The sequence below is a fragment of the Macrotis lagotis genome, chromosome 2 (assembly GCF_037893015.1).
Source record: "Macrotis lagotis isolate mMagLag1 chromosome 2, bilby.v1.9.chrom.fasta, whole genome shotgun sequence".
Taxonomy (NCBI): Eukaryota; Metazoa; Chordata; class Mammalia; order Peramelemorphia; family Peramelidae; genus Macrotis; species Macrotis lagotis.
This window is the reverse complement of record NC_133659.1, coordinates 214,846,244-214,873,046: the sequence shown is the minus strand read 5'-3', so window position 1 is coordinate 214,873,046 and position 26,803 is coordinate 214,846,244. Positions and strand designations below refer to the sequence as shown.

At 36.1% G+C, this 26,803-nt stretch overlaps 1 protein-coding gene across 8 annotated transcripts in view; it reads left to right on the top strand.

Annotated features, from left to right (window-relative positions):
- ARSG (arylsulfatase G) overlaps positions 1-26,803 on the top strand; it is a 185,763-nt gene that overhangs the window by 81,829 nt on the left and 77,131 nt on the right. For 4 of the 8 annotated variants that reach the window (XM_074224719.1, XM_074224715.1, XM_074224717.1 and 1 more), the window contains 4 exons: positions 5,355-5,904; positions 16,137-16,187; positions 18,002-18,189; positions 20,077-20,124. In XM_074224719.1, the coding sequence (XP_074080820.1) occupies positions 5,687-5,904; positions 16,137-16,187; positions 18,002-18,189; positions 20,077-20,124 (505 nt within the window). In that variant the 5' untranslated portion in view covers positions 5,355-5,686. Of the gene's footprint in view, positions 1-5,354; positions 5,905-16,136; positions 16,188-17,986; positions 18,190-20,076; positions 20,125-26,803 lie in introns of all 8 variants that reach the window. The other 4 variants (XM_074224722.1, XM_074224721.1, XM_074224720.1 and 1 more) reach the window with 3 other exon arrangements.

Genomic DNA, 26,803 nt, shown 5'->3' with positions numbered 1-26,803 from the left:
AAAATGAAAATAATAACAGTTATTGTGTGGATCAAATGAGATAATACTTGTAAAGCACTTACCATAGTGCCTGTTACTTAATATATGCTTATTTCTTATTATCACCTTCATTTTGCATATGAAAAACGTGAGCATTTTGAAAATTAAGTGACTTTCTCAAAGAATAGGGAGTGTCAGAGAGAGGATTCAAATGTATGTCTCCTAACTCTGTTCATCAGTCTTCTCAATTAGCTGTGCTAGGCTGTGAACTCTGTGAGGACAAGAACTGTTTTAGTCACTTGTGTAGGGTTTATTCAGAGCCTCCTGATAGGCAGTGTAGAAGGAAATCTGTTTCTGGAGTAAGAGGAACAGGGATCAAATCCCATCTTTGATGCTCACTAGCCCTATGAACTTTGACTAGTCAGAGTTTCCCTAGACCTTGGGATTTTTCATCTGTAAAATGAATTGCAGATGAATGTAAAATGATTGGATGAGATGTAATCTATCACATTAGACTAGGTGGGTACCTAGTAAGTATTTAGTTGAATTGAATTGAATTCAAAGTCAAGGTGAACGTGAGGAAATAGAAGTTTTATTCTCCTTGGCAGCATGAAGCATCTTTTCCCCCCTAGTTGAAATTTCCCTCTTTTCAATGCCTACTTTCTCAGTCTCTATTTTTTTTCTTGAAATGTGTGGGAGGAATAAATGAGTGTTGAATAGAGATGGAAAATGCAGAGATAATGATTTTTGGAGTCAAGGATGAGAACCAGATTCATTTGACCACCTGAGCTCCATGTCTCAGCTTTGACATTGACTTCTATCTGTGGCTTTAAGCAAGTCTCTTAATCTTAGCTTGCTTTTTCCCTTCAATAAAAAATTGAGGACAAGATAGGAAATTAAATCTTTCCCTGGGGAGTACTATGGGGTAGTGGAAGGGGGATCAAAGATGGGTGTGTATGTGAAAGAGAGGATATGTTAATTCACCAATTGTCCACTGATAAATATTAATAATTATCTTTGAAAATCCTCAAGAAACTTTCTATTGGAGAACAGTGAAGAAAGCAGACTTTATTTGTTCCTTGGGGGGGTGGGGGGTGGGAGGGGGAAGCAAACTTTTTCTTAAGGAAATTTGTACCTTTAAGACCCTTGTTTGATTTGGACAAGAAATGAAGCTATTCTAACCTCATTAGCTTTAAGAACCCTGGAAAGGCCCTAGAAGAGAGAATTCAGTTTAATAATAAAGATAATGGCAGATTACATTTATGTAGCACTTAGAATGTTTCAGGGAGTATGCTAAACACTTTATAATTATCTCACTTGATCTCAAAACAGTCCTAGGAAGTGGATGTTATTATTATGCCCATTTTACAGAAGAGTAAACTGAGGCAAACAGAGGTTAAATGACTTGCCCATGACTTGTCACATGGCTAGAGTCTAAGGCCATATTTGAATTTAAATCTTCCTGACTCCAGGCAAGATATTCTATCCATTGTACTATCCATTCTAGGCTAGCTAACTTTGAAAGAAGATAGGAGTCAGTCCACAAATATTTATTAAATGTCCTTTGTGTGCGTATTGTTATTCTAGGGAAGGAGAAATGTTTTTTTTTCTCCCACAAATACTACTTGATTAAAATTAATTTTGAAAGTATGAGAGTCATTTTGGAATTCAGAAAGATTTACATTTCTGCACAATGGATTCACTGACTATCAGATGACTGTGACTGTTGTCTAGGAGTTTATTTTGATTAAACATCTATCTGCCTATCCTTTAAAAAATGCAGTTTTATTTATTTCTCTTATTTTTATATTATATTCAGTTCCTTACTTTTCCCTACCCCCTCCTAAGAAAGAACAGAAGGTGGGGGAAAGGGGTTCAATAAAACTGGTAAGCTTATCAGAACAAAGTAGTTGCACTATTCAATACCCATAATCCCCCCCTCACTGACGCTAATAAGAACTCAGAAGCTACCCAATTCCATTCCTTCATTTTTTAAAATTAATATGGGGGCAGCCAGGTGGTATGGTGGAAGAGCATCAGCCCTAGAATCAGGAAGCCCTGAGTTCAAATTTGGATTCAGATACTTACTAGCTGGGCAAATCATTTAACCTCTATTGACTCAAAAAAAAAATAAAACCAAATAATAAAAAAAAAGCAAATATGAGAAATAGAATTCTGACCCCAAAGTCTATGCTGCCTTCAAATTGTTCTGGTAATTCAAGATTGTAATTCTTTCCCCATTTCCCTACCTGTCCCCTACCAACTTCCAACTATCAGTTTAATTTTTGCAAATCTAATGGCCTCTCTTCTGTCCTTATTCTTTTTAACCTTTTTGCAGCCTTTGGCACTATCATTCACACTCTTTTCCTTGCTTAAATTAACTTCTCTCTATATTTTCATGATATTGCTCCCTCCTGGTTCTTTTCCTACCTGTCTGACTGTTCCTTCTCTGTCTCCTTTGCTGAATTTTCATATCATTTCTATTAACCATGAATGTCTCTCAAAATAAATCTTTATTTACTGATTGACTTTGAATAGTTGGATTAACTGGTTTTGTAGCATCAGACATGTACCTTGTTAGTACACTGATGAAAATAGTCACAATACTATCCTAGCTGAATGGAAATACCCATTCTGTTAAATTCCACACTGGTCTGCCTTCCTCAGTCCCTTCCTGAATGTCTTATTTGAAAGTAATATCTTTTCTATTTCTTCTTCTCTTCTACCTTTAACCTTTAATTTAGTAATTTCAGCAACTTCTATGGATTCAATTGTTATCTCTCTCTGTTAATAATTCTTATTATTCTTGATGCTGATATCTCTATGCTGATAAATCTACTTAGTCAACCTAATGTCTCTACTGACCTTCAGTCTTGCATCTACATTTACCATTGGATACCTTGAACTGAATGTCTCGTAGACATTTTAAACCTCACATGCCCAAGGCTGTACTTTTTCTCCCCTACTCCTCTACCCCAGCCCCCCAAACCTTTCTCTCTTCCCAACTTTCCTATTTCTGCTAAGGGCATCACATCCTCCCAGGAACCCAGGCTCACTATATTCTCACTCTTCCTTTTGCTTCCCGTTTAATCTTGCAAAGTCCTTCAATTCTACATTCACAAGATATCAAATATATGCTCCCTTATCTGTACTGATACCAACTTGGTACATTTATCATCTCTTACCCAGACTGTTGTATAGCCTTCTGAGTCTCTCTGCCACATGTCTCTCCCCACTTTAGTGTACCTTCTACTCAATTCTCTAACTCTCTTCCTAAAGTGTTGTCATCCCCCGTACCCTCACTCAATTAAGTCCAGTAGTTTCTTATTCCTTTTGTTGAGTCATTTTAGTGGTGTCTGCTTATTCATGATCCTATTTGGGGTTTTCTTGGCAAAGATACTAGAGTGGTTTGACATTTCCTTCTACTCATTTTACAGATGAGGAAACTGAGGCAAACAGTATTAAGTGACTTGCCCAAGATCACACAGCTAGTGTCTGAGGCCAGATTTAAACTCATGAAGAGGAGTCTTCCTGACCCAGACCCAACTCTCCACTGTATCATCTAGATTTTCAAAATCCTTTATTTGGCATTCAAATCTCTTCATTAACTGGTTCTTTTCTTATGTTTCTAGTCTTTTTAAACTTTATTCTTTTTGTCACTACATATTCTCTGATCCATTGTCACCATCCTCCTTGCTATTCCTCACAATAGACATTCCATCTTCAGTTATCTCTGACAGCTTTTAAGTCCCAACTAAAATCTTAATTTCTACAAGAAGTCTTTCCTGATCCTCCTTAATAAGAGTGCTTTTCCTATTGAATATCTTCAATTTATTATATTTCTGGATAGTCATTTGCATGGTTCTTGAAAGCAGGAATTTTTTTTGTATTCTCATCCCTTAGTCCAGTATCTGATACATAATAGGTGCTTAAAAAATCCTTATTTACTGATTGACTGTGAATGGTTGGGTTAACTGGTTTTGAAGCATCAGACACATACTTTGTTAGTACACTAATGAAAATAGCATCTGTCATAATACCAGTCCTAACTGAATGGAAATACCCATTCTGTTATATTCCAAACCGGTCTGCCTTCCTCAGTCCCTTCCTGAATGTCTGATTTTAAATTAATGTCTTTTCTATTTCCCAGTGCCTCTGCCCACAGATCTCCTTACTGACCTTGTGAATGAAAACTTCTTAATGGACTAGAGACATTGGTCTCATGCTGATTCCATTTCCCGCTTTGATTTCTTACTTGCTTTTTGTTCTCAAGTAGACTGAATTATAATTAGTTAAGTAGGGCAACTTGCCTTTTTTCTAGTACTTTCTAGTCTCATTTATGGTCAAACTCATGTTTTTCCATAATCTCAGGTTCATAAGAGGGCACAGTTCCTTTTTAAAAAATGCTACAGTTTATGTAAGGTGTTGCAATGTAGTATGAGAGGGAAAACATTTAAGTCTAGTCAGAAGACCTAGGTTTGAATTCCAACTTTGACATTACCAGCATGATCCTGGACAAGTGATTTCATGTCCCTAAGCCTTGGTTTACTCATCGTTAAATGAAGGGGTTAGACTAGATCGTTTCCAAGGTACCATCTAGTTCTAGACTTATGATCCTTAAAATGCTGTATAAATATTTGTTGTTTATTATAACTAATATTATTTTTATTCCATGTTAATAAGAATGTTTTGCACAACAATTTTATTTGATAGCATCATTATTACAAAGAATGATATTCAAGTAGAATCATTCTCCTTTCTTTCTTTTCTACTTCCTTCCTTTAGGGCTGGCAATGAGTTTTTGAAAGATTATTTTTTCCAGTCTTTGTGAATCAGATTATTTGAAAAACGTATCATTACCATTTTAAAGGCAGGGAAACTGATGTACAGGTTAAATATTTGCATAGGGAAGAAAACATCTGTTGTCATGGAAAAATCATTCTTTCCCAATTTACTGAATAAAATACAGCTGTGCTAGCCGTTTGAACTCTAATTTTCTTCTCCATTGTGTGTGTGTGTGTGTGTGTGTGTGTGTGTGTGTGTTTGTATGTTTTCCAGAAAACCTTTCAGAAGAAACTAGGCACTTTACCATCTGGAATTTGAACTCTCCCTCAGTGTCCACTGCAACCACTAGAACATCCAGGTGTTCTGCAGCTGCCTGAACTCATCTCATAGGGAGTGGTATCCCAGGCAGATGTGTGGCCTGCCTTGAAGCTCAGATAACATTAGTTTGTTTTTCTCAATGCTGCATAGCTGAGTTATTTTCCAAGTGACTGTGTTACTAGAAGAATTTGGGGCAACAGCTCTTAAAACTCTATGCCTTCTTAAAAAAAAGAAAAGTTAAAAAAAACCTTTTGTTTTTTATTTTTTTGCAGTGGATCCCAGATGTAAACATCAAAAGTCTGTGTAATGTGTATATACAGCTGTCTGGTGAGTAATAAGGTGTAGTGACAAGAAGAGTAAGACCATCTTGGGAGCTGCAAGTTCTTTAACTTCTCAGCATCAAGAATCACAGTCTGATGTCTTCATTCTTGAGTTACCACCAAAGGGAGAATTTTCTTTTTCTTTTTGTGCTGCTCCTAATTCTCCTTTATCTGCTGAGGGCTTCCTTGTAATTAAGGCAAGTGGAAGACAGTTAAAGGAAAGATTGGAGTAGTGCCACCTATTTCATTGCCCCAGATTACAGGAATCCAGCCTCCTTAAGACCATGGGGGGACTGTTACTGAAAGTTTTTCTGCTGGGTGCAAGTTTAACAGGATTGTTTTATTCCCTTTTGGAGTTTCGTTTCTTTGGAAAGACAGCCTTCAAGAGGCCTAATTTTGTAATCATTTTGGCTGATGATATAGGATGGGGTGACTTGGGGGCAAATTGGGCAGAAACAAAGGACACTCCACAATTGGATAAGATGGCATCAGAAGGAATGAGGTGAGTTTCAAAAAAAAAAAATAACCATGCCTTTTGTTGACATCTCTTTAGTTGCCTTATACTGGTTCTAGATTTATTCAAGAGTTTTTAGAGGTGCAAGGATCAGGTCTCTTTTTTAATAATTTCATGGTGCCCAGGCTATTATCACTGACCATTTCATACTTGATATGTGCCATCTCATGATGAAAATGATCTTTTTAAACACAAACTATTCAATAGCACCCTCCTAGGCAAAAGGAGCACACAAATGATCCATATGTTGTTATTGTTGTTGAGTTGTTTCAGCTATACTGGAGTCTTCCTACTCCATTTGGAGTTTTCTGGCAAAGATACTGGAGTGGTTTGCCATTTCCTTCTCTTATTCATTTTACAGATGAGGAAACTAAGGTAAACTGAGCAAAAGAACTTGCCCAGAGTCACACAGTTAGTGTCTAAGGCCAGATTTGACCTCAGGTCTTCCTGGCTTCAGATCTGGCCTTCTATCCACTGTGCTACCTAGCTATCCTTGATCTATATATAAAGCTCAGCTGATTGTATGTGATATTATTTTTTAAAAGCCACAAATGTCAAGTATTTTATGGTTGAAAAATGACTTTTATCAACATCATCTCATTTGATCCTCAGAGCAACCCTGTGGGTTAGTAATATAAGTATTAATATCTCTATTTCCTAATGAAGACACTAAGGCTCAGAAAAATTAAATAATAAAATCATTTTGGGGATCTCCCAGAAATGAGCCAGTCTATTCATTAAATGCTGGCTCCAAATAGCTTTTATCACTTTACCCCACAAACAAATGCTAATAATACATTAGAACATCAATAACTCCTATATTTCATTCTTCATTAAACTGTTAAGCTAACTAGACCAGAAAAAGTCCTCTTCTTTTCATTTATCCTTTATTTCCCATTTTCCTCTATTTTCCACGTTTCATTTTTTCTAATCTGCAAAATGGAATTGGTAAAGATATCAACTCAGCACAATATAGTCAGTCTTTAGTTCTTTAAATCTCTAGCAGATTATCTGATAAATACTGATGAAAATACTTAAAGCCATAGTTATTTAGGCCTGTTTATCCTTTTCCAGATGTTTTCTTCTGAGATCTCTCAACTAAGACCAAAGTGAGACCTTGGGAGGGCCCTTTGTACGAATACTGTGTTTTGACTTTTTTTTTCCCTCTAACAAAGTGTTCCAACCACATTGGTCACATGATGGAAATGAGAGGTGGTTGACTGGTGGTAGTTTATCTTAAAGTGACAACTTTAGTTTTTCTTTTTTTTACTAATTGGCTAATATTCAATTAAATTTTGCAAGCATTTATTTATTTATTGTTTCACATTACTATGAGTCATGTTGTAAAAGTAAGCATAATCCCCTCTCATTCCACAAAAATAGAGAAACCTCAAGAAAAATAAAATGAGAGAAAAAAGTGTGCTTCAGTCTGAATTCAGATACCATCAGCTCTGTCTTTGGGATGGATCACATTCTTTATCATAAGTTCATCAAAGAAATTGTTTCAATATGTTTTTCCCACAGTTTATATTGCTAGCTATATTTCCCTCCATTCTATTTCTCTCTACCCCCATTCATTCTATTCTCTCTCTCCTTTTACTCTGTCCCCCTCAAAAGTGAGTAGTATCTGACTTCCCTCTCCCAGGATCTTCCTTCTCTTCTATCACTTATACTTTCCCCTCCTCCCCCCCTTTTCCCATCTCTTTTCTCTCCTTTTTTCTCTAGGTCAGGATAGATTTCTATATCCTATTGAATATGTATGTCATTTCCTCTTTGAGCCATTTCTGATGAGAATGGAGGCTCACTCATTTCCCCTTGCCTTCCCCCATTCTACTCCATTGCAAAATCTTTTTCTTGACTCTTTTTTTGTGAATTATCTTAACCCATTCTATCTCTCCTTTGCCTGTCTCCAAGTGCATTCCTTTCTTTCCCTTTAACTCCATCTTTATAATATATTATACCTTCATATTCATCCCCCTCCTGTGTCTTATCTATACACACTCCTACAAACTGCCCTAATAAATGAAATGGTTCATCTGAGTTATCAGTATCATCTTCCCATGCAGGAATGCAAACAGTCCAACATCATTAAATCTCATCTACCCCTTCTATGCTTTGTTTGAGTCCTTTACTTGAAGATCAAACTTTCTGTTCAGCTCTGGTTGTTTTAACAGGAAAGTTTGAAATTTCCCTGTTTCACAGAATGTCCATCTTTTCCCCTGAAAGAGGATGTTCAATTTTGCTGGTTAGTTAATTCTTGGTTGGGATCCAAGCTCTTTTGCTTTCTAGAATATCATATTCTAAACCCCATGAACCTTTAATATAGATGTTGCTAAATCCTGTGCAATCCTAACTGCAGCTTCATGATATTTAAATTGTTTCTTTCAGGCTGCTTATAATATTTTCTCCTTGACTTGGGAGTTCTCGAATTTGGCTATAATATTCCTGGAAGTTTTTATTTTGTGATGTCTTTTAGGAGGTGATTGGTGGAGCCCCTCAATTTCTATTTTTACCCTCTGTTTCTAGGATATCAGGGCAATTTTCCTAGAAAATTTCTTTAAAAAAATGAAGTCTAAGCTCTTATCCTGGTCATAACTTTTAGGTAGTTCATTCATTTTAAAATTATTTCTCCTGGATCTGTTTTGTAGGTCATTGTTTTTCCAGTGATATATTTCATTTTTCTTCTAGTTTTTTGTTTTATCATTTCTTGATTTCTCACGAAGTCATCAGCTTCCCTTAACTTCATTCTACATTTGAAGGAATTGTTTTTTCAGAGAGCTTTCTTATCTTCTTTTCCATCTGGCCAATTCTGCATTTTAAGGCATTCTTCTCCTCATTGACCTTTTTGGATTGCTTTTTCCATTTGACCTAAATTGGTTTTTAAGATTTTATATTCTTCCATATGTTTTTGTATCTCCATCAAGCTGCTTAACTTAGTTTTCATGATTTTCCCATATTGCTTTCATTTTTCTTCCCAATTTTTCTCCTTTCTTTCTTACTTGGTTTTCAAAATCTTTTTCAAGCTCTCCCATAGCAGAGACCAAATTCCTATTTTTCTTGGAGGCTATGGATACAGGAGCTTTGAATTTGTCATCTTCTGAGTGTGTGTTTTGATCCTCCTTGGGACCAAAGTAATTGTCTATGGTCAGTTTCTTTTTCTTCTGTTATTTGTTCATTTTCTAGCCTATGGCTTAATTTTAACTCTTTCTTAAGTTGGAGTTCTGTTTCCAGGGTGGAGGATACACTTTCCCAAGTTTTGAAGATTTTTGCAGCTATTTTCAGGGACATTCCCCCACCCCCACCTGGGGTCTTATGAGATGCTCTGACCGCTCTCCTGTGCTCTGGTCTGTGGATGACCATAAGTACTTTCTTCTTCCCTGAGCCATGAGGAGGGTCCCTGCTCCACTCTGGCAGTATGGAATCCCAGACTGTGATCTGGATCTGAGTATGGGTGAAGCAACAGAGTTCTGCCTAGGGATAGTGGAGAGACCTCTGCAGTCTCCCCTGACCCCCTTACTATCCATGGGCTGAGCATTCTGGAAGCAGCTTCTGGGTGGCTCCATAGGCCTACTTCTGGTTCCTGGGACTGGGACTGTACTGATGTGGACTCTATGCTCACTCTGAAGGCTAGTTTTCTTGCCGACCTTCCAAATTGTCCTTGGCAATTCCTGGGCTGAGAGGTCTAGAAACTGTCCCTGCTACCGTGGACCCAGGCACCACCAGGGACCCAGCCTCATGTGCTGTTCCTGGATGGCTTGAGCTGGTTGCCCAGTGTGGCCTGGGCTGTGCTACGGTCCACACTGTGCTGCAGCCCTTTCCAATCCTAGTGGAACAGATGCTTCCTGTGGATCTTCTAAGTTGTCTTGGACTGGAAAATTGTTTCACTCAGTCTTTTTGTGGGTTCTGACACTAGAACTTGGTTAGAGTCACAATTTAAAGGCATTTGGAGTGTTCTGGGGGAGAGCTTCTGGGATTTTCTGCCTTTACTCTGCAATCTTGGCTCTGTGCCCCACCCCCAATAAGCATTTTTAAAGCATCTACCATGCTGTGTTATGTTGTGCTACATTTTGGTGAGAAATGTAAATAGGGAAATAATCCCTTAATTTGAAGAATTTATATTCTAATGGGGAGATAAAATATATACACATATAATTAAAACGAAGTGCTTTCAAGAAGTGAAAAATATTAAAAGCCCTAGGATATGGGGATTCAGAAAAGTCCTTATTTATAATGTACTACTTAAACTATACTTTGAAGGAAGGAAGTACTTCTATGAGGTGTGGAGGTGAGGAAGGAATTGAATGGGGTGTGATGGTGTCAAAAATCTAAATTTGATTTGTTTGGAGGCTAGATTGGAAAGGGGGCAGAGGCTGGCAACAGAGATTAATGGTATTTCAGTAGATCAGGTGAGGAGATAAAGATCTTTACCAAAATAGAGGCTGTGAGAGTAGAGAGGTTGTGTGACAAGTATATTAAAAACATATTTTGGGGCGGCTAGGTGATGCAGTGGATAGAGCACTGGCTCTAGAGTCAGGAGTACCTGAGTTCAAATCCAGTCTCAGACACTTAATAATTACCTAGCTGTGTGGCCTTGGGCAAGACACTTAACCCCACTGCCTTGCAAAAAAACCAAAAAACCAACCTTAAAAAATATATTTACAGGACTGTCATCATCATTGCTTACTTTTTCTAGTCTTTCTCAATTCTCAAATACTGATAGTTTTAGGGATATGTCAGACTTTATTGCATCTTGTAATGAAATTCCAAAAAGTGATTTAAGAGTATTTAATAAACCTTTTTTCTGTCAGTTAATGCAGAGAATAGCAAATTTAACATCAATTGTACTATGTAGTCTTACATTTTCAAAACACATTTGCATTTTTACATGATAATCATACTCCATTAAATGTAAACTCCTTAGAGGCAGAGCCTGCTTTAATTTTTGTCTTTTTAGGACAAATTTTGATATAAACTAAATCTTTCATAAATTTTTGTTGAATTAAATCACAAAGCATAGCATTTTCCTTTTAAGAACTCTCATGTGTCTTAATCTCATTTGTCTTTATAGTATTAGTATAGATGCAGAATCCTAAGATTTAGAATTTGAAGAAATTGTAGAGATTATTTTGTCAGTTCATTCATTTTTTTGGAGGAAACTGAGGTGCAGAGAAGTTGAATCAAGTACCAAACAGTTGTCTCTCTGACTTTTTCTCATACACAAACTAACTCTCTTTCTCTCTCTCTCTCTCTCTCTCTCTCTCTCTCACACACACACACACACACACACACACACACACAGACACACACACACACACACACACACACACACACACACACACACACAGAGACACACACACACACGTCAGGACCTTGTTTCTGAAACTCTTGAACTTAAGACTTAAGGCTCAGTTCTTACTAAGCCTAGACAAGTCACTTAACCTTAATCTGTCTCATTTTCCTTATCTGTCATATGTTAATATTATTGTTCATTTATGTCCAAGTCTTCATGACACAATTAGGAGTTTTCTTGACATAGATACTGGAGTGATTTGCTGTTTTTTTCTCTGGCTCTTTTTACAGATAGGAAACTGAGACAAACAGGGTAAAATGACTTGCCTAGGGTCACACAACCAGTAAGTGTCTGAGGTCAGATTTAAATTCAGAAAGATGAGTCTTCCTGATTCCAAGCCTGACACATATTCACTTTGATCTTAGAACTGTTGTAAAGGTCCAGTGAGGTCATCTAGATAAAAGGCCTTGTAATTATAATATGAACTGTTACCATTACTATTTTGCAGAGAGATCAAGCTGAGAGAGATTTTGTTTTTCATTCTTTATTATATACAGGTGTGAATTGAGGACTAGAATTCAACTAGATAATGCTGGTCAGGGATGGATGAGAGAAATGATATTTGAGTCTGGCTCTATGTACATGCATGACTATGTACATGACAGAATAATATTAACTGATATTTAAATTCTAGAAACATCCTCACTCCAATTCCCTCTTTTATAAATATTTTAAAATTTTAATTTAATTTAATTTAATTTAAAATTTTAAAAATTATATTTTCTCAATATTTTTGTCCCAGATCTTTTATCTCATCTGAATAGAAAATCTTAATGGTTCTTGATCGATGGCATAGCTTAAAAATCCTTTTACTATCTGTTTCAAAGACCTGTCTAATTTCTTAAAAAGAAAGTAAAATCATAGTTTGAGAAATTCTGTTCTCTTTAAAGATATAAAAATAGGATGGTGATCTGAGATCAATACTTCATTTCCCCATGAATTTGACTACTTTAGGGAAAAAGATTTTACAGGGTACCCTGATATTATTAAAGTGATATTTTTGTTTGAAAAATCAAAACTCATCCTCCTATTTGATCATCATCATTTTCTACTACTACTATTTCTACTACTACTACTATACACATATATGTGTGTATATATATATATACACACACACACACACACACATATATATATGAATAGTCAAAAAAATACCACTTCTAACATCAGTCTATGAGTCTCTGTATTCTTTAAATATTCTTGAAGATTTATAAGCACAAATTGGTCAAGTGGTTCATGCTTGAGTTTATGAATAATCTTTTCAGAATTTTAATTGTCTCAAGCACAGGAACCTAGTCCATGGACAATTTTTTTCTTGTCCTTGATTGGTCTTTGATCCATAACATCTTCAGGTATAGTTGCCTGTTGTCTGGAAAAAAACATATGATGGATTAATTCCCATAATTGACCTAAGGATGATATCTTATCGTCAGTGACTTTGGGAGGTATGGTTCTATCAGGAAGGATTGTCAGCTCAGTCTGGATATTAATAAATATTTACTTTGGCAAGGACTTGTATTATTTGAGATAGTGGGGGTAGAGCAAAGTATTTGCAAAAATTAGAAAAATAAATTTTGTGGCCCTTTTAACAAGCATATTTAGAAGTCTACAAGGGTAAGTGCTTCAGAGAAAACAACTCAGCATGTAAGAACAAGGAATTACAATAAGCTATATTTAATGCAAAATGTAGTTTTACTTCTAGCTCAGTATACATAACAATATCAATAATACAGACTTTATACATCACTTAGCTTCTGTAGCTAATAAAATGAAAGAAATTCAGGATATTTCTTCTCAGTTTCCTTTGCTAAAAAATCCACATTTTGCTCCGTGACTCTGGTGTCTCCAAGATTCTGTCTTGGATCCTGTTCTCTATTTTTTCTACATTTTCTCCCTTGGTTGATCTCATTAACTCTATGGGTTTAACTATCACTTCTATGTAGCTGACTTTTAGATATTTATAATCAGTCATCATAAAATCAGATGAAATGCTTATGACTTGTATTTAGTAGGTGCTTAATAAGTGTTTATTCCCCTTTCTTCACCCTAGTTACTTCTCCTACATCACTGTCTAATTAATGTTTTTAACTAGATTTCCTGTAGGAGTTTCGAGTTCAGCATGGCCAAACCAAACTCATGTTTTGCTCCAATCTATCCCTGTTGGGAACCACTAGCTGTGTGACCCTGGAGGAGTCACTTAACTTCTGTCTACCTCAGTTTCCTCATCTATATTTTGGGATTAGAAAAAACATTACCTCCCCAGGGATGTAGCGAAGAAGGATGAAATAATATTTTTTAAAGTTCTTTGCCAACTTTAATGCACTATATAAATGCTTTCAGACACCTAGCTCAAATTTGAAACCTTTCCCAGTTCACCTAGCTGCCCTCCTTCCCAAAACTTCCTTGAATTCATTTCATATAAGTTATATACATTCTTATATACTTTATGATTTTTTTCCTCTTTAGCATATAAACTTTATGAGGAGAGGACCCTTTTTGCTTTTGTCTTTATATCCTCAGCACTTATATAGTTTCTCATATATATTTGTTGATTGATCTCTTCAGCTCCTTCATTTTATAGAGGAGAAAAATGAGACTGAAAGGGTAAGTGATTTTAAGGAACATGGGATTATAGATTTAGAGCTGGAAGAAGGGACCTTAGATATCATTGAGTTCATCTCCCTTCCCTCCCTAATTTTACAGGGTATCTAACTGAGGCCCAGTGGTCACACAGCTATTAAGAATCAGAGGTAGGATTTGAACCTAGTTTTTCCCTATTCCAAATTCAGAATCTATGCACTATATTCTATATACTTATATTCTATCATACTTGACAGAATATAAATAAACAAGAACCATCTGACTTTTGCTTTTATGTACTTAATACCTGGTAAAATAAATATTTACTGATTTTGATTGCAAAATAAGTTGTGAATGGAATTATATATTGACCCAACCATTTTGAAATGTAGCCAAGAACTACATATTTTTAAAATAGTGAAAAAAATGTCTATGTTCTTTGATGCTGGGATCTAATCCATTGAGGTCAAAGCCAGAAAGTTGCCATAACACCAAACATTCAGGTTACTCCGTTTTTTGTTGACAAAGAATTGGAAACAAAGTAGTTGCCTATTGACTGGGGAGTGGATAACATTGTAGACTTCCATCGATGGGGGAGTGGTTAAAGATTGTACTTTGACATAACGGGATATTACTGTACTATAAAAAAAAGAAAAATGAAGAATTCCGAAAATAATGGGAAGACATGAGCTGAAGAGCAGAACCAGAAAACTTTATATTCAATGACTTGAACTATGTAAAATTCTAAGAACAACAATAAAAACCTCAGAATTTAGGGTGTAATTGTAATGACCAAGACTGTCCTCAAAAGAATGGAAAAAATATTCCTCCTTTTTTGAAGTAGATGTCAACCTCTGTGTATACTAGCTTGCTTAATTGATATGTCGATTAATTTCATTGAACTTTTTCTTTATTATTAAAGATGGATTGCTAGGAAAAGGTAATAAATTTAGACATGAAAGTCAAACAAAAGTAAAGAATACAATAAAAAAATTTCAAATTTAAAAACAAAGGTGATAATACGAATAGGGAAAAAGGAATTTGAGAAATATGCCAAGTACACTGTTAATAGGTGAACACAATTGATACCATTGAAATAGTTTGAGAGTATTAAGAACTGTATTAGTTCCAAGAAAAATTTGAGAAAAAATTTAAAAGACCCTTTCTGAGTCTTTTTCCTGTTCTTGATCAATGATTTTAGATGTCTACTCTTCTTTTTAAAAGGAAAGCATCCTTAAAAACTTGTATAAATTGAGGGGCAGTATGATCAACTAGATAGTGGAAATGATATCAGAATACTTCAGTTCAAGTGTTGTACTCCAGCTGTGTGACTTAATATCCAAGTCACATTTTTCTTATTTGTAAAATGGAATTAATAATGATATTACCTACCTAATAGCTTTATTGTAATCAAATAAAGTTCTACATGTTAACATTTATTGTATAAATTTTAAACTTCTTGAGAATAAGAACCATTTCTTATTCATTAGCACTTTATACAGGGAAGAGCCTCCAGGCTTTATAAACATTTACTCAATTATTAGATGAGTTTTATATGTATTACTTCCTGGTATGTTTGTATTTTTAAAAGAAAATTCTAAAGATTAAATTTTTAAGGATCAAATTTCAGATATATTTCAGATAAATTTCAGTTATATTATTTTGATTGTGTACTATATTTTAATGCACATTAATTTTTCTATTAGCTGTTCTGCTGTAATGTCTGACTTCATATTTTTGGCTTGTTTTATATTCTATTTTCAGCCTTTAATTAAAGCTCTTGTTCCAAGAATTAAGGGAATGAAAGTGTACATTTATTAAGCAACTACCATGTATCAGACACTAGATACAAACATAGAAGTGAGACAGTCCTATCCCTCAAGTATAGTATAACTGAAGGCATAAAAGACATGTAAGGCATGAGGCAGATCCTGGGAGTCACAGGAATGGTAAATGGAATTAAAAGGCAATTAATTATTTCACCCTTTCCAATACCAAAGAGGGTAGCTAGGTGGCACAGTGGAGAGAGTACTAGTTTTGGTGAACTCTGGAAGATTCATCTCCTTGAGTTCAAATCTGGCCTCAGATACTTACTGTGTGACCCTAGGCAAGTCACTTAACCATATTAGCTTCACTTTATCATCTGAAAAAATGAGCTGGAAAAGGGAATGGCAAACTAGTCCAGTATCTTTGCTAAGAAAACCCCAAAGATGACACAATTAGAAAAAACAAACCTCTTCCCTTCCAGTACTAATGCTTGCGTTGCTTTGATTATTGTTTCTGGAACTAGGGATATAGGGAAGGACGTGGAGAAGAAAAGGAAAGTTTTCATAAGTTTCTGGTAAGAGGGTAAGAGACCCATACTGAATAGGCTTTGGTTTCTTGGTGGGAACCAAGAAACCTGAAGCATGTTCTGGAGCCAGCTAGATATAGTAGGTTGTATTTGGCCCAGTTTCAATTCGCCTCCCATTCAGGATACATGAGCTGGGAGTTGTTCTCTTCTCCTTTTGAAATATACTACTGAAGTTGAGGAAATATTAAGAGACTTCTGTTAACCACATTAACACATAAATAAACCTTTTTGTCTCTGATACCTCTAGGTCAGAGCTCTTTAATGAATTCATCACACATTCATACCTGAACCTAGAACACCCCCCCCCCAAACATCTTTAAATGTCATCACTACTAGAACAGTTTAATATCAAAGTAGGTGGCGAAAGAACATGATTTAAAAATCTCCCCTTTATGTTGTAGCACAAGAGAGATTTTCATTCCAGTGATTTCTAAATATTTAAAAGACAACCTCAGAATTCCCCTTTTCTATTTTAAACTTCTTAAAAACAGAGAGTGGATCTATTTAACTTAGCAGTGTTCTGGAAGGGGCCTTACTTATCTTGTTGATCTAAAGTGCTATAAGGGGTGGCTAGTTGGTGCAGTGGATAGAGCACTGGCCTTGGAGTCAGGAGTACCTGAATTCAAATCCGGCCTCAGACACTTAATAATAACTGTGTGGCCTTGGGCAAGCCACTTAACCCCATTGCCTTGAAAAATCTAAATAAATAAATAAAAATAAAGTGCTGTAAGTTTAATACAATTAATTCAACATTATATTACTTTGCTTGCTGTCTGTTCTGTTTTAATTATATTGATTTATCTGACTTCATATTTTTGGCTTGTTTTATATTCTATTTTTGGCCTTTATTTAAAGCTCTTCTTGTTCTTTCATTTGGCCAGAACCTATCCAGGTAGATGTGGAAAAGAACATTTTTCCAAATAATAAAGCCTCTTTGTTGCTTTATTACTTGTCTCCCCCATATACCAGGGGAATAGACTAAGAAGAGGTGAAATTCAAATTAGTTCATTTAGCAATTTAATTATATCTTTTGAAGGATATAAAATTCATTGAAAGATTTCTGTCTCAAAGAATATCAAAACTAGAAGGGGCAATAAAGAATATAGAGACCAATAGCTTTATTTTTGCCCTTGAAGAAACACATACCCTGACAACTGAAAATGATTTAGCCAAGGTCCTTGGAGAAGTTCTTCCAGATTTATATCGAATGCTTCCATCTTCAAATCCAGTATTATTTTCACTACATCATGTTCTTGTTCACATGTCTAATTGAGGATTGTTTGTAGACTAGTCATTCATTTAACACATATCTATTAATTATTTTGCATGAGGTATTTTGTGCTAAGTACTAGAAATTCAAAGATGGAAAGTGGTACCCTCCCTACCCTCAAGGAGCTTCAGTTAAATGGCTTGGTTGAGGACAAGACAATATGGGAAGCAAGGAGGTAGGACTTCAGGATATTGTCCCATAAGAGAAGAAACAAATCCCTGGACACTGTTTATAGGAATACAAGAGAAGAAATGGTTAGCTTCCTATTTTCATAAATTATTAGTGGCAATTAGGTGCTAGGACTGGTTATGTTTACTAATGTTGGAATGTAGAAGCTATTAGGATCTTCTAAGTTTCATTGTGCTGGAGCCAAGAGCCAATGGCCCTGCCCTTTCTCTCTAGGTTCTTGTCAAGTGAGGCAGTTGAACTAAATGCTTTGTAAGGTTCATTCCAGTTCTCTGAAATGAATCCCCCCCACTTTTTTGCATTCATTTCCTGCTTTGTAGTTTCCTCCCAGTTTCTTTCTTTCTAGGTTTGTGGATTTTCATTCTCCAGCCTCTACCTGCTCTCCCTCCCGGGCCAGCCTGCTTACTGGAAGACTTGGGGTGAGAAATGGAGTTACACACAACTTTGCTGTCAGCTCAGTGGGAGGCCTTCCACTCAATGAGACCACCTTAGCCCAGGTGCTCCAAGAGGCTGGTTACATCACAGGAATGATAGGTATTACTAGAGGTTTCACCTTTAGAATGAACTCTCTCCCTCTTCACTTCTGTCTCATAGAATTTACCTCATAGCATAACTCAACTGCATTCTCTTATACAAAACCTTTCCTGATCCTCTGAGTTTTTAGTGTTCTTTCCCTCTTAAAATTAGGCAGCATTTGTTGTTATTGATCCCATTGGAGTTTTTCTGGCAGAAATATTGCATTTCCTTCTCTAGCTTATTTTACAGATGAGGAACTAAGGCAAATAAGATTAAGTTACTTGCCCAGGATCACACAACTCGTAGATATCAGAGACTGAATTTGAACTCAGAAGATGAGTCTTCCTAACTCTGGTCCTAGCATTCTATCCACTCCACCACCTATGTATCCTGGACTGTACTACTTTTCATATACTTTGTATTTTCCTAGGAGACTCTTAAGGACTTGAGCTGTTTCATTTTTGCCTTTGTCTCTCCAGTAATAAATGCCTGTTGAATTGAATTGAATTAAATCAAAAGTTGGGTTGCTAATGTTCCTCTGCCCCATCATTTCAGCAGGTAGGTTGAACACTAGGCTCAGAATCAGGAAAATTTGAGTTCAAATTCAGCCTTAGATTGGCTATGTAGTTCTAATCAAGTCACTTAACCTCTAACTACTTCAGTTTCCTCTGTTGTGAGGGTCAAATGAGATAATATTTTAAAGTGTTTAACACAGTGCCCAATACATGTCAGGTGTAAATTAATGCTTGTTATCTTCCTGTCCCTCCTCTATCTGTCCCTAGATCATGCCAGTATCATTCTGCCTTGATTGACTTTTCATAAGTAAAATAGATTTAATGGAGTTTTGAATCTAAAAATTTTTTCCCTTCTCAACTATTTTAAAATATGGAAATCTCAATAGTATCATCAGGGTACATGTGGTGTTAAGGAAACTGTTGCTTTCAATCTCAAAGAGCTGGATACAGTGGGTTTCCTGCTGTCCCCCTAAACAGACTTCAATGACAGAGAGATTATGCCAACAAAACCAAATGCTTTGAGTCTTCATGCTGGGTGTGTTGTTTGCTCTATCTTAAGTGTCCTCTGATAAATTAAAGATGTATTTTGCTATAAAAAGGAGCAGCAATCATTCCTCAGAATAACCTTACCTGCCCACAGTAAACAGGACCCTTCTAGTTTATCATGTAATAATTTTAAGAGAAATCAAACTGAAATGTACTATTTATTTCCTGTGTCAGACCAGAAAAATCCTTCTACTTCAGTCTCCCTTCAGGGCCTAGTCTGCTTCATGTTCCTGACTCTGTGTAACCTTTGAGAATTCCAAAGCATTTTGCAGTTTGGGGATGGAAATACCTTCATGGATTTATTATTTTGCTCTTTCTTTCCCTTCTCATTTTAACTATAGTCAATGTGTAACAAAAGGGGAGGATGCTGAGGTAGGAAAGAAGCAGGTGTCCCTGATACAGAATGTGGAAATCTATTCTTTCTTTAGTAATTCATATCAATTTAATGCCATAAGGAAGAAGGGAGAGGTGGGGGTGGGGGAGGAAGGGACCAACAGTGAACTTGTTACTCTATTCTTCTGAATCCTCAGTAAAGGGAGGGCAGAGGCAGCCTTTTCAGTTCACTGAATTCTTTAGGTTTCCTAGTAGCTGGCCTTCCTTTTTCCATTCTCTTTCCTGTTTGTTTAGTTGTGCCTCTTGTTTTTACTTGTTGTCTCCCAGTGGACATTGGCTTGTGTTCCTAAGAGGAAAGGACTTACTTGGCACAGCTCCTTCGAGTACCTTTTGGTTCCTCTTTCTAAAATGAAAAGCTAATGAAGGACAGTCTGTTTCCTCAGCTCTCTAAATGAAGTGAGAATGTGTACAGGGAATCATGCTGATCACCTTTTTTCTTGTTTTCCAATAGGCAAATGGCATCTTGGTCACCATGGCCTCTACCAACCCAATTTCCGTGGTAAGGATTCTTGGAAGGGGGTCGGGAGGATATTTATTATTTGAGGAGGGAAAAACTCTTATGAAAATGAGATACAGTGTCCTTTGAAATCACTTTCTTACCTTCCACTAGCAAATTCACTGCGGTATTTTTTTTAATGTGAGTTAATCTCACAGTTCATTAGCAGCCTCATTTCACTGTATAGAGGCCCTCCTGCTATACAGCTTCAGGTCACTCTCACTTAGGCTTAATTCCCAAATAACATTTTCTTTTAGCTCTCTTCTGTCCTCATGACTTTCCTATTATGATGTTTCGGAAAAGTGTTTATTCCCCTCTCAGAATTCTAACTTTACATGATTAAACATGCATAGATTTTAGAATTGGTAACATTAGAAATTTGTCCAATCCTTTTGTTTTATAGCTAATATATATGACATTTTCAAGGTAACTAAATTAAATTTCATTAGTTATTCAGTATCTAGTGTTTTATATTTCTTGTATGAATTTAGTGTTGGACTTGGTCTCAGGAAGACAGAGGGTACAAATCCTGCCTCTGATAATTACTTAGCTGTGTTACTATGGGCAAGTCTCTTTAACAAAACTCTTTGAACTCCATTTCTTTGTTTGTAAAATGGAGATAATATTACCTCTAGTACCTACCTCTTAAGGTTGTTGTGAGGATAATATGACACATTATTTCAGTATCTTTGCCAAGAAAATTTTTTAAAGGGGGGGGTCTCAAAGAACTGGACATGACTGAAAATGATTAAACAACAACGTAATATCATAAAATTGTTTTGAGGATTCAAATAAGCTACTTTAAAAACTTTAAGGAACATATAAATGTCAGTTATTATTATTGACTCTTCAGAATCCCTGTTCATTGTGCCAAATATTTTCATTAGAAATCCTTAGTATCATAGAACTGAGCCTGAGATTTAGAAGAGATCTTGAAAATCATCTAATTCAATACCATTTTATTAATATAATGAGGAATAAAATGGGTTTCCCCACAACCCCACCGGGTTCAGTTGATCTCAGTCAGGGGTTTTAATCATCAATAATGAGGTTTAGCTTTTTTGGTGAGGTGATAACACCCTGTAGATACTTTCTAAAGTATGGATACCTTATTCTCTCTTTTTCTTTTAGATTTTATTTATTTTGAGTTTTAAAATTTTTCCCCTAATTTTAATTCCTTCCCCCCACCCCCCCACAGAAGGCAATTTGTCAGTCTTTACATTGTTTCCATGGTATATATACATTGATCCAAACTGAATGTGATGAGAGAGAACTAATATCCTTAAGGAAGAAACATAAAGTATAAGCGATAGCAAGATCAGACAATAAGATATCAGTTTTTTTTCCTAAATTAAAGGTAATAGTCCTTGATCTTTGTTCAAACTACGCAGTTCTTTCTCTGGGTACAGATGGTATTCTCCATTGCAGACAGTCCCAAATTGTCCCTGATTGTGACATTGATGGAATGAGCGAATCTATCAAGGTTGATCATCGCCTCCATGTTGCTGTTAGGGTGCACAGTGTTTTTCTGGTTCTGCTCATCTCACTCAGCATCAGTTCATGCAGATCCTTCCAGGCTTCCCTGAATTCCCACCACTCCTGGTTTCTAATAGAATAGTGTTCCATGACATGCATATACCACAGTTTGCTAAGCCATTCCCCAAATGAAGGACATTTACTGGATTTCCAATTCTTTGCCACCATAAACAGGGCTGCTATGAATATTTTTGTATAAGTGATGTTTTTACCCTTTTTCATCATCTCTTCAGGGTATAGACCCAGTAGTGGTATTGCTGGATCAAATGATATGTACATTTTTGTTGCCCTTTGGGCATAGTTCCAAATTTCTCTCCAGAAAGGTTGAATGAGTTCACAGCTCCACCAACAATGTAATAGTGTCCCAGATTTCCCACAACCCTTCCAACAATGATCATTATCCTTTCTGGTCATATTGGCCAGTCTGAGAGGTGTGAGGTGGTACCTCAGAGAAGCTTTAATTTGCATTTCTATAATAAGTAATGATTTAGAGCAATTTTTCATATGACTGGATTGCTTTGATCTCATCTGTAAATTGCTTTTGTATTCCTTTGACCATTTGTCAGTTGGGGAATGCCTTTTTTTTAAAAAAAATTTGACTCAGTTTCTCTGTATATTTTAGAAATGAGTCCTTTGTCAGAAACATTAGTTGTAAAGATTGTTTCCCAGTTTACTACATTTCTTTTGATCTTGGTTACAGTGGTTTTGTCTGTGCAAAAGCTTTTAATTTAATGTAATCGAAACCATCTAGTTTGATTTTAGTGATGTTCTCCATCTCTTCCTTAGTCATAAACTGCTTCCCTTTCTATAGATCTGACAGTGGATACCTTATTCTCTGAGTCAGGAGGAAACAATCATTCCAACCTTCTCCCCAGTGACCCTCAGAAAATATAGTCCAATGAGTTGGATGCAGTTGAAAAGAACGAGTAGTTATAGAAGAACACAGTACTTCACCTCTTGTAAGAGAAGAGATAAAGTTCTTCCCATCTACACCATCAGCCATGGTGCTTAAGCAGTGGAGTTGTTTACACCAAAAAAGATATTGTATCCAGCAAACAGTTTGAGAGTCCAGGCAGCAGACAGACAGAACCCCCAGAACCAGATAAAAGAGATAGTTATTTAAGATCAGAAGCATCTTCAAGGAGTGTCACTCCTGGTAGAGAGAAGAGAGTTAGACTTGTAATTTAGAGATCTAGTTTTGGAATGTTGAAATATGCACTCACTATACAAGAAAAGAAAGGACTTTGAGACCCAGCAATAAATAGCACCAGAGGAGCTAGTAGCTTTGGCTATGTGCATTCCTCACTTATGTGCCTTACTGCCATTATACTCTAAAGGTTTTGCCCATTCTTTCTACAATTCTCACCCCAGGATTATGGTGGGGATGTTTTATCACTATTGTTCTTTTTTGCCATATTAATAAATGCTTTTGCTTTGAGCTAATTGTGTTTACTGCCTATCTCTTAAGGAGAAGCTCACACATATGTGCAAGGGTAGTGGTGGTCAGTAGCCACAGTTTTAGAAATGGTACCCACAGGGTTACTCTAGAATCTGAAACATCAGTTAATCTCTAAGAATCCCACCTGTGAGAATGAGTATGCATTAGGAGGAGTAATCCAGAAGGGATGATACAATGACATACATTTAATTGAATTGAGGAAATTGAGGGCCTGAACTAGAATCCATGTTTCCTGATTATAGTCCAATACTCTTTCTACATGACCATTTTAAAAATAATATTTTATTTTTTCCAATTACATGTAAAGATATCTTTTAACATTCATTTTAAAAAATTTGAGTTCCAAATTTTCTTCCTCTCTCCCTCAATTCCCCCCTAAGCAATTTCATATAGATTATATATGTACAATCATGTAAAACATATTTCCATATTAATTATGTTGGGAAAGAAGAAACAGGTCAAAAGAAAAAAAAATACACAAATAAAGTGAAGATGGTATGCTTAAATCTATAGTCAAACTCCATTAGTTCTTTCTCTGGATGTGTATAACATTTTCCTTCATGAGTTCTTTGGAATTGTCTTGGATCATTGTTTTCCTGAGAAGAACTAAGTTGTTCTTAGCTGATCACATAATATATGTGTCCTTTCTAATCAGATTAGTGGACCCTCCTTAGTTTTAACTCTAAACCCCTTTATTTCTTATCTTCCCCTATTTTCTATACTCTCCACCCCCCCCCCCCCTTTCAGGATAGGATTCAATGACATCTTTTAATACCAGTTATGCAATTTTTCCTATGACCTACCTGAAATGTGGCTCAAAGAGCAATGGAATGGGAATTAGCATATCTGAATTCTGCTTTTTAATTCTGTCACTAACCTGAGGCAAGTGGCAAATAGGACCTGGTTGATCTGGTTTTGTTAGTTTACTCTCTCTACCCATGAAATTTGTTAGGGGGAAGCAGGAAATTCAGCTCTGAGATTGAAAGTCTCAGTTTCTTCAACTAAAACTAAAAATTATTAGGTGATTTCTGAGGCCTATCCAATGTGAAAATTCCATAACATTATTACTTTCTACCTCTGAACCCATCCTATCAAAGCACTTCTAACCCCATAGTCATTCATTCATTCAAAAATTATTTGCTAAAAGTTTTTGATACTGTGTGAAGAACTCAATTCTAGAGGAGATATAAAAGTTACAAAAGAAATAGTCCTGTGAAACTTAAAGTCCAATAATGGAATGATACAGGTAGGTATAATATGTGATATTCCATGACAGATTTTTTTAAAGACTTACAAGACAACGTTATGGTAAGTCTTTGGGAGAAGACTATTATCAGACTTGGGGAATAGGTGAGCTATTCATTGAAGAAGTGATTGTAGGAGAGAGGGCACATTATGTTCAAAGGCATAGAGAAAGTCAAAAGCATATTTAAGGAACAAAATAAACTACTTTGACTAGAGTGTGCAAGAGAGTAATATGATAAGGTTGGAAAGGCAAGATGCTTAGTACTAGAAGGGGTTTTAAAGTAGAAAGAGCACAGGATGATCTGAGTTCAAATCTTTTAAATCTATGATCCTTTCATCTTGGATCTATTCCTTACTAGTTGAGCAAGTCATCCTTTCAAGTTTGGAATGTTGAGCTTCAGGGTTGCTTTCATATCTAAATCCTGTGAGATTGTGGAGGTCCTTGAATGTTAAATCTAATAGGTCAGTGTTGACCATGTCAGTCTGATTTCTCCAGTTCAAGTCTAGAATAAAATAATGTAGTAAGAGTTCATCTAAAAACTGTCTAAAAGACATTTATTTAGCTAGAGCAAAGAAAGGATATTTACCAAGGATTTGATACCGATTCAGGAAAATACAGTCTTCTGGTGCCAGTATTGGTCATGTCAGAAGCATTGGTCTACTGCTTAGAAGCCTCAGAGACCATTGAAAACTTCATGTGTTTTTGGGGTTTTTTTTGAATCAAGTAACCAGGAAACTACATCAATGGCAGTTGTCTCTTAAGCTAAGTTAGTCTGAAGGACTGTTTCAATGTCTTTCAAAGAAAAGAACTAACTAGGTAGGTGACAGAACATTGGGCCTGAGTTCAAATGTGGGCAAGTCACTTAACCTCTGCCTGCCTCAGTTTTATTAGTTATAAAATGAAGATAATAATAATAATACCTACCTCCCAAGGTTTTTGTGAGGATTATTTTTATAATATTTATTAGATAATATTTATAAATTATCTGGCACATGGTAGGTATATAATTAATGTGTTCCCTTCCTGCTTTCCCCATCTGACATGGTTGGGATGGAGGTATGGAGGGAGACTGTGTTAGATATTACTATACCACAGCAAATCTTACAAGTATATTTAGAAGATAGTAGGGAGTCATTGGATACTCTTCAGTAAAGGAATAGCATCATGAAAACTGTGAGAAGAAAAGACTCTTATCTCACTCTGGTAGAAATGTAAAAGATAATTTGGGAGAAGAGAGGTTAAGATTAAGGAAGATCTGCTATATATGACTGAGTGACAAGTGAAAGGCTCTTATCTCACTCTGGTAGAAATGTAAAAGATGGATTACAAAGAAGAGAGATTAGATAAAGGAAAATCTAGGAGACCTTTGCAATAGTATGATTGAATGACAAGTTAAAGACTCTTATCTCACTCTGATAGAAATGTGAAAGATGGATTAGAGAGAAGAGAGATTAGGTAAAGGAAGATCTTCTAGGAGGCTATTGCAATGGTATGATTGAATGACAAGGAGAACCTGTACTAGGGTGATGATAGTGGGAAAGGAGAGGAGGCCATAGGTGTCAGAGATAATATATTTGTCTTCTCTTTGATGTGGAGTATGGCATGCCCCCTACAGCAGTCTTATCCAATTTTTTAAACATCTACTACTGTTCAAGTTATCTGTGATCTCACCCTTATTTATTACGATCATAGCCACAAGTCTTTCATATATTCAAAACTTGTATGCTTCCCTCTCACACCCTTTTTTTCACTTTAGAGTTCCAATAAATTCAATCAAATTCAGTCACCTTTTATTAAGTGCCTACAATATACAAAGCATTGTAGTAGGCATTTTTTTAGTGATACAAATATTAATATGACACTAGCCCTGCTCTCAAGTAACTAATTATCAGGGCAGCTAGGTGGCGCAGTGGATAGAGTACCAGCCTTGGAGTCAGGGGTACCTGAGTTCAAATCCGGCCTCAGACACTTAATAATCACCTAGCCACGTGGCCTTGGACAAGGCACTTAACCCCATTGCCTTAGAAAATCTAAAAAAAAAAATCAAGTAATTATTTCATGAAGATGGGAGCAGGAAATGATATCTAGAGAGCAATGATCCAGTACAATATGCTAAATACAAAAGAGAGGCCTAAGCAATGTACTATGAGAAATTTGAGGGGAGATGTCACTTTTAGGTGAGGTTGGAACAGATAGGTCTTCATGAAAGAGGTAGTAAAGTTGAATTAGAATAGTTAATAATTTTAGGGTCTTAGAGTTGTTTCAGAAACTAAATGATCCATTCCATATCTGATTTCTTAAAAATGTCAATAGGGAACAGCTAGATGGTACAGTGGATAGAACAATGGCCCTGGAGGCAGGAGGACCAGAGTTCAAGTCAGGCCTCAAACACTTAATAATTATCTAGCTGTGTGACCTTGGGCAAGTCATTTAACCCCACT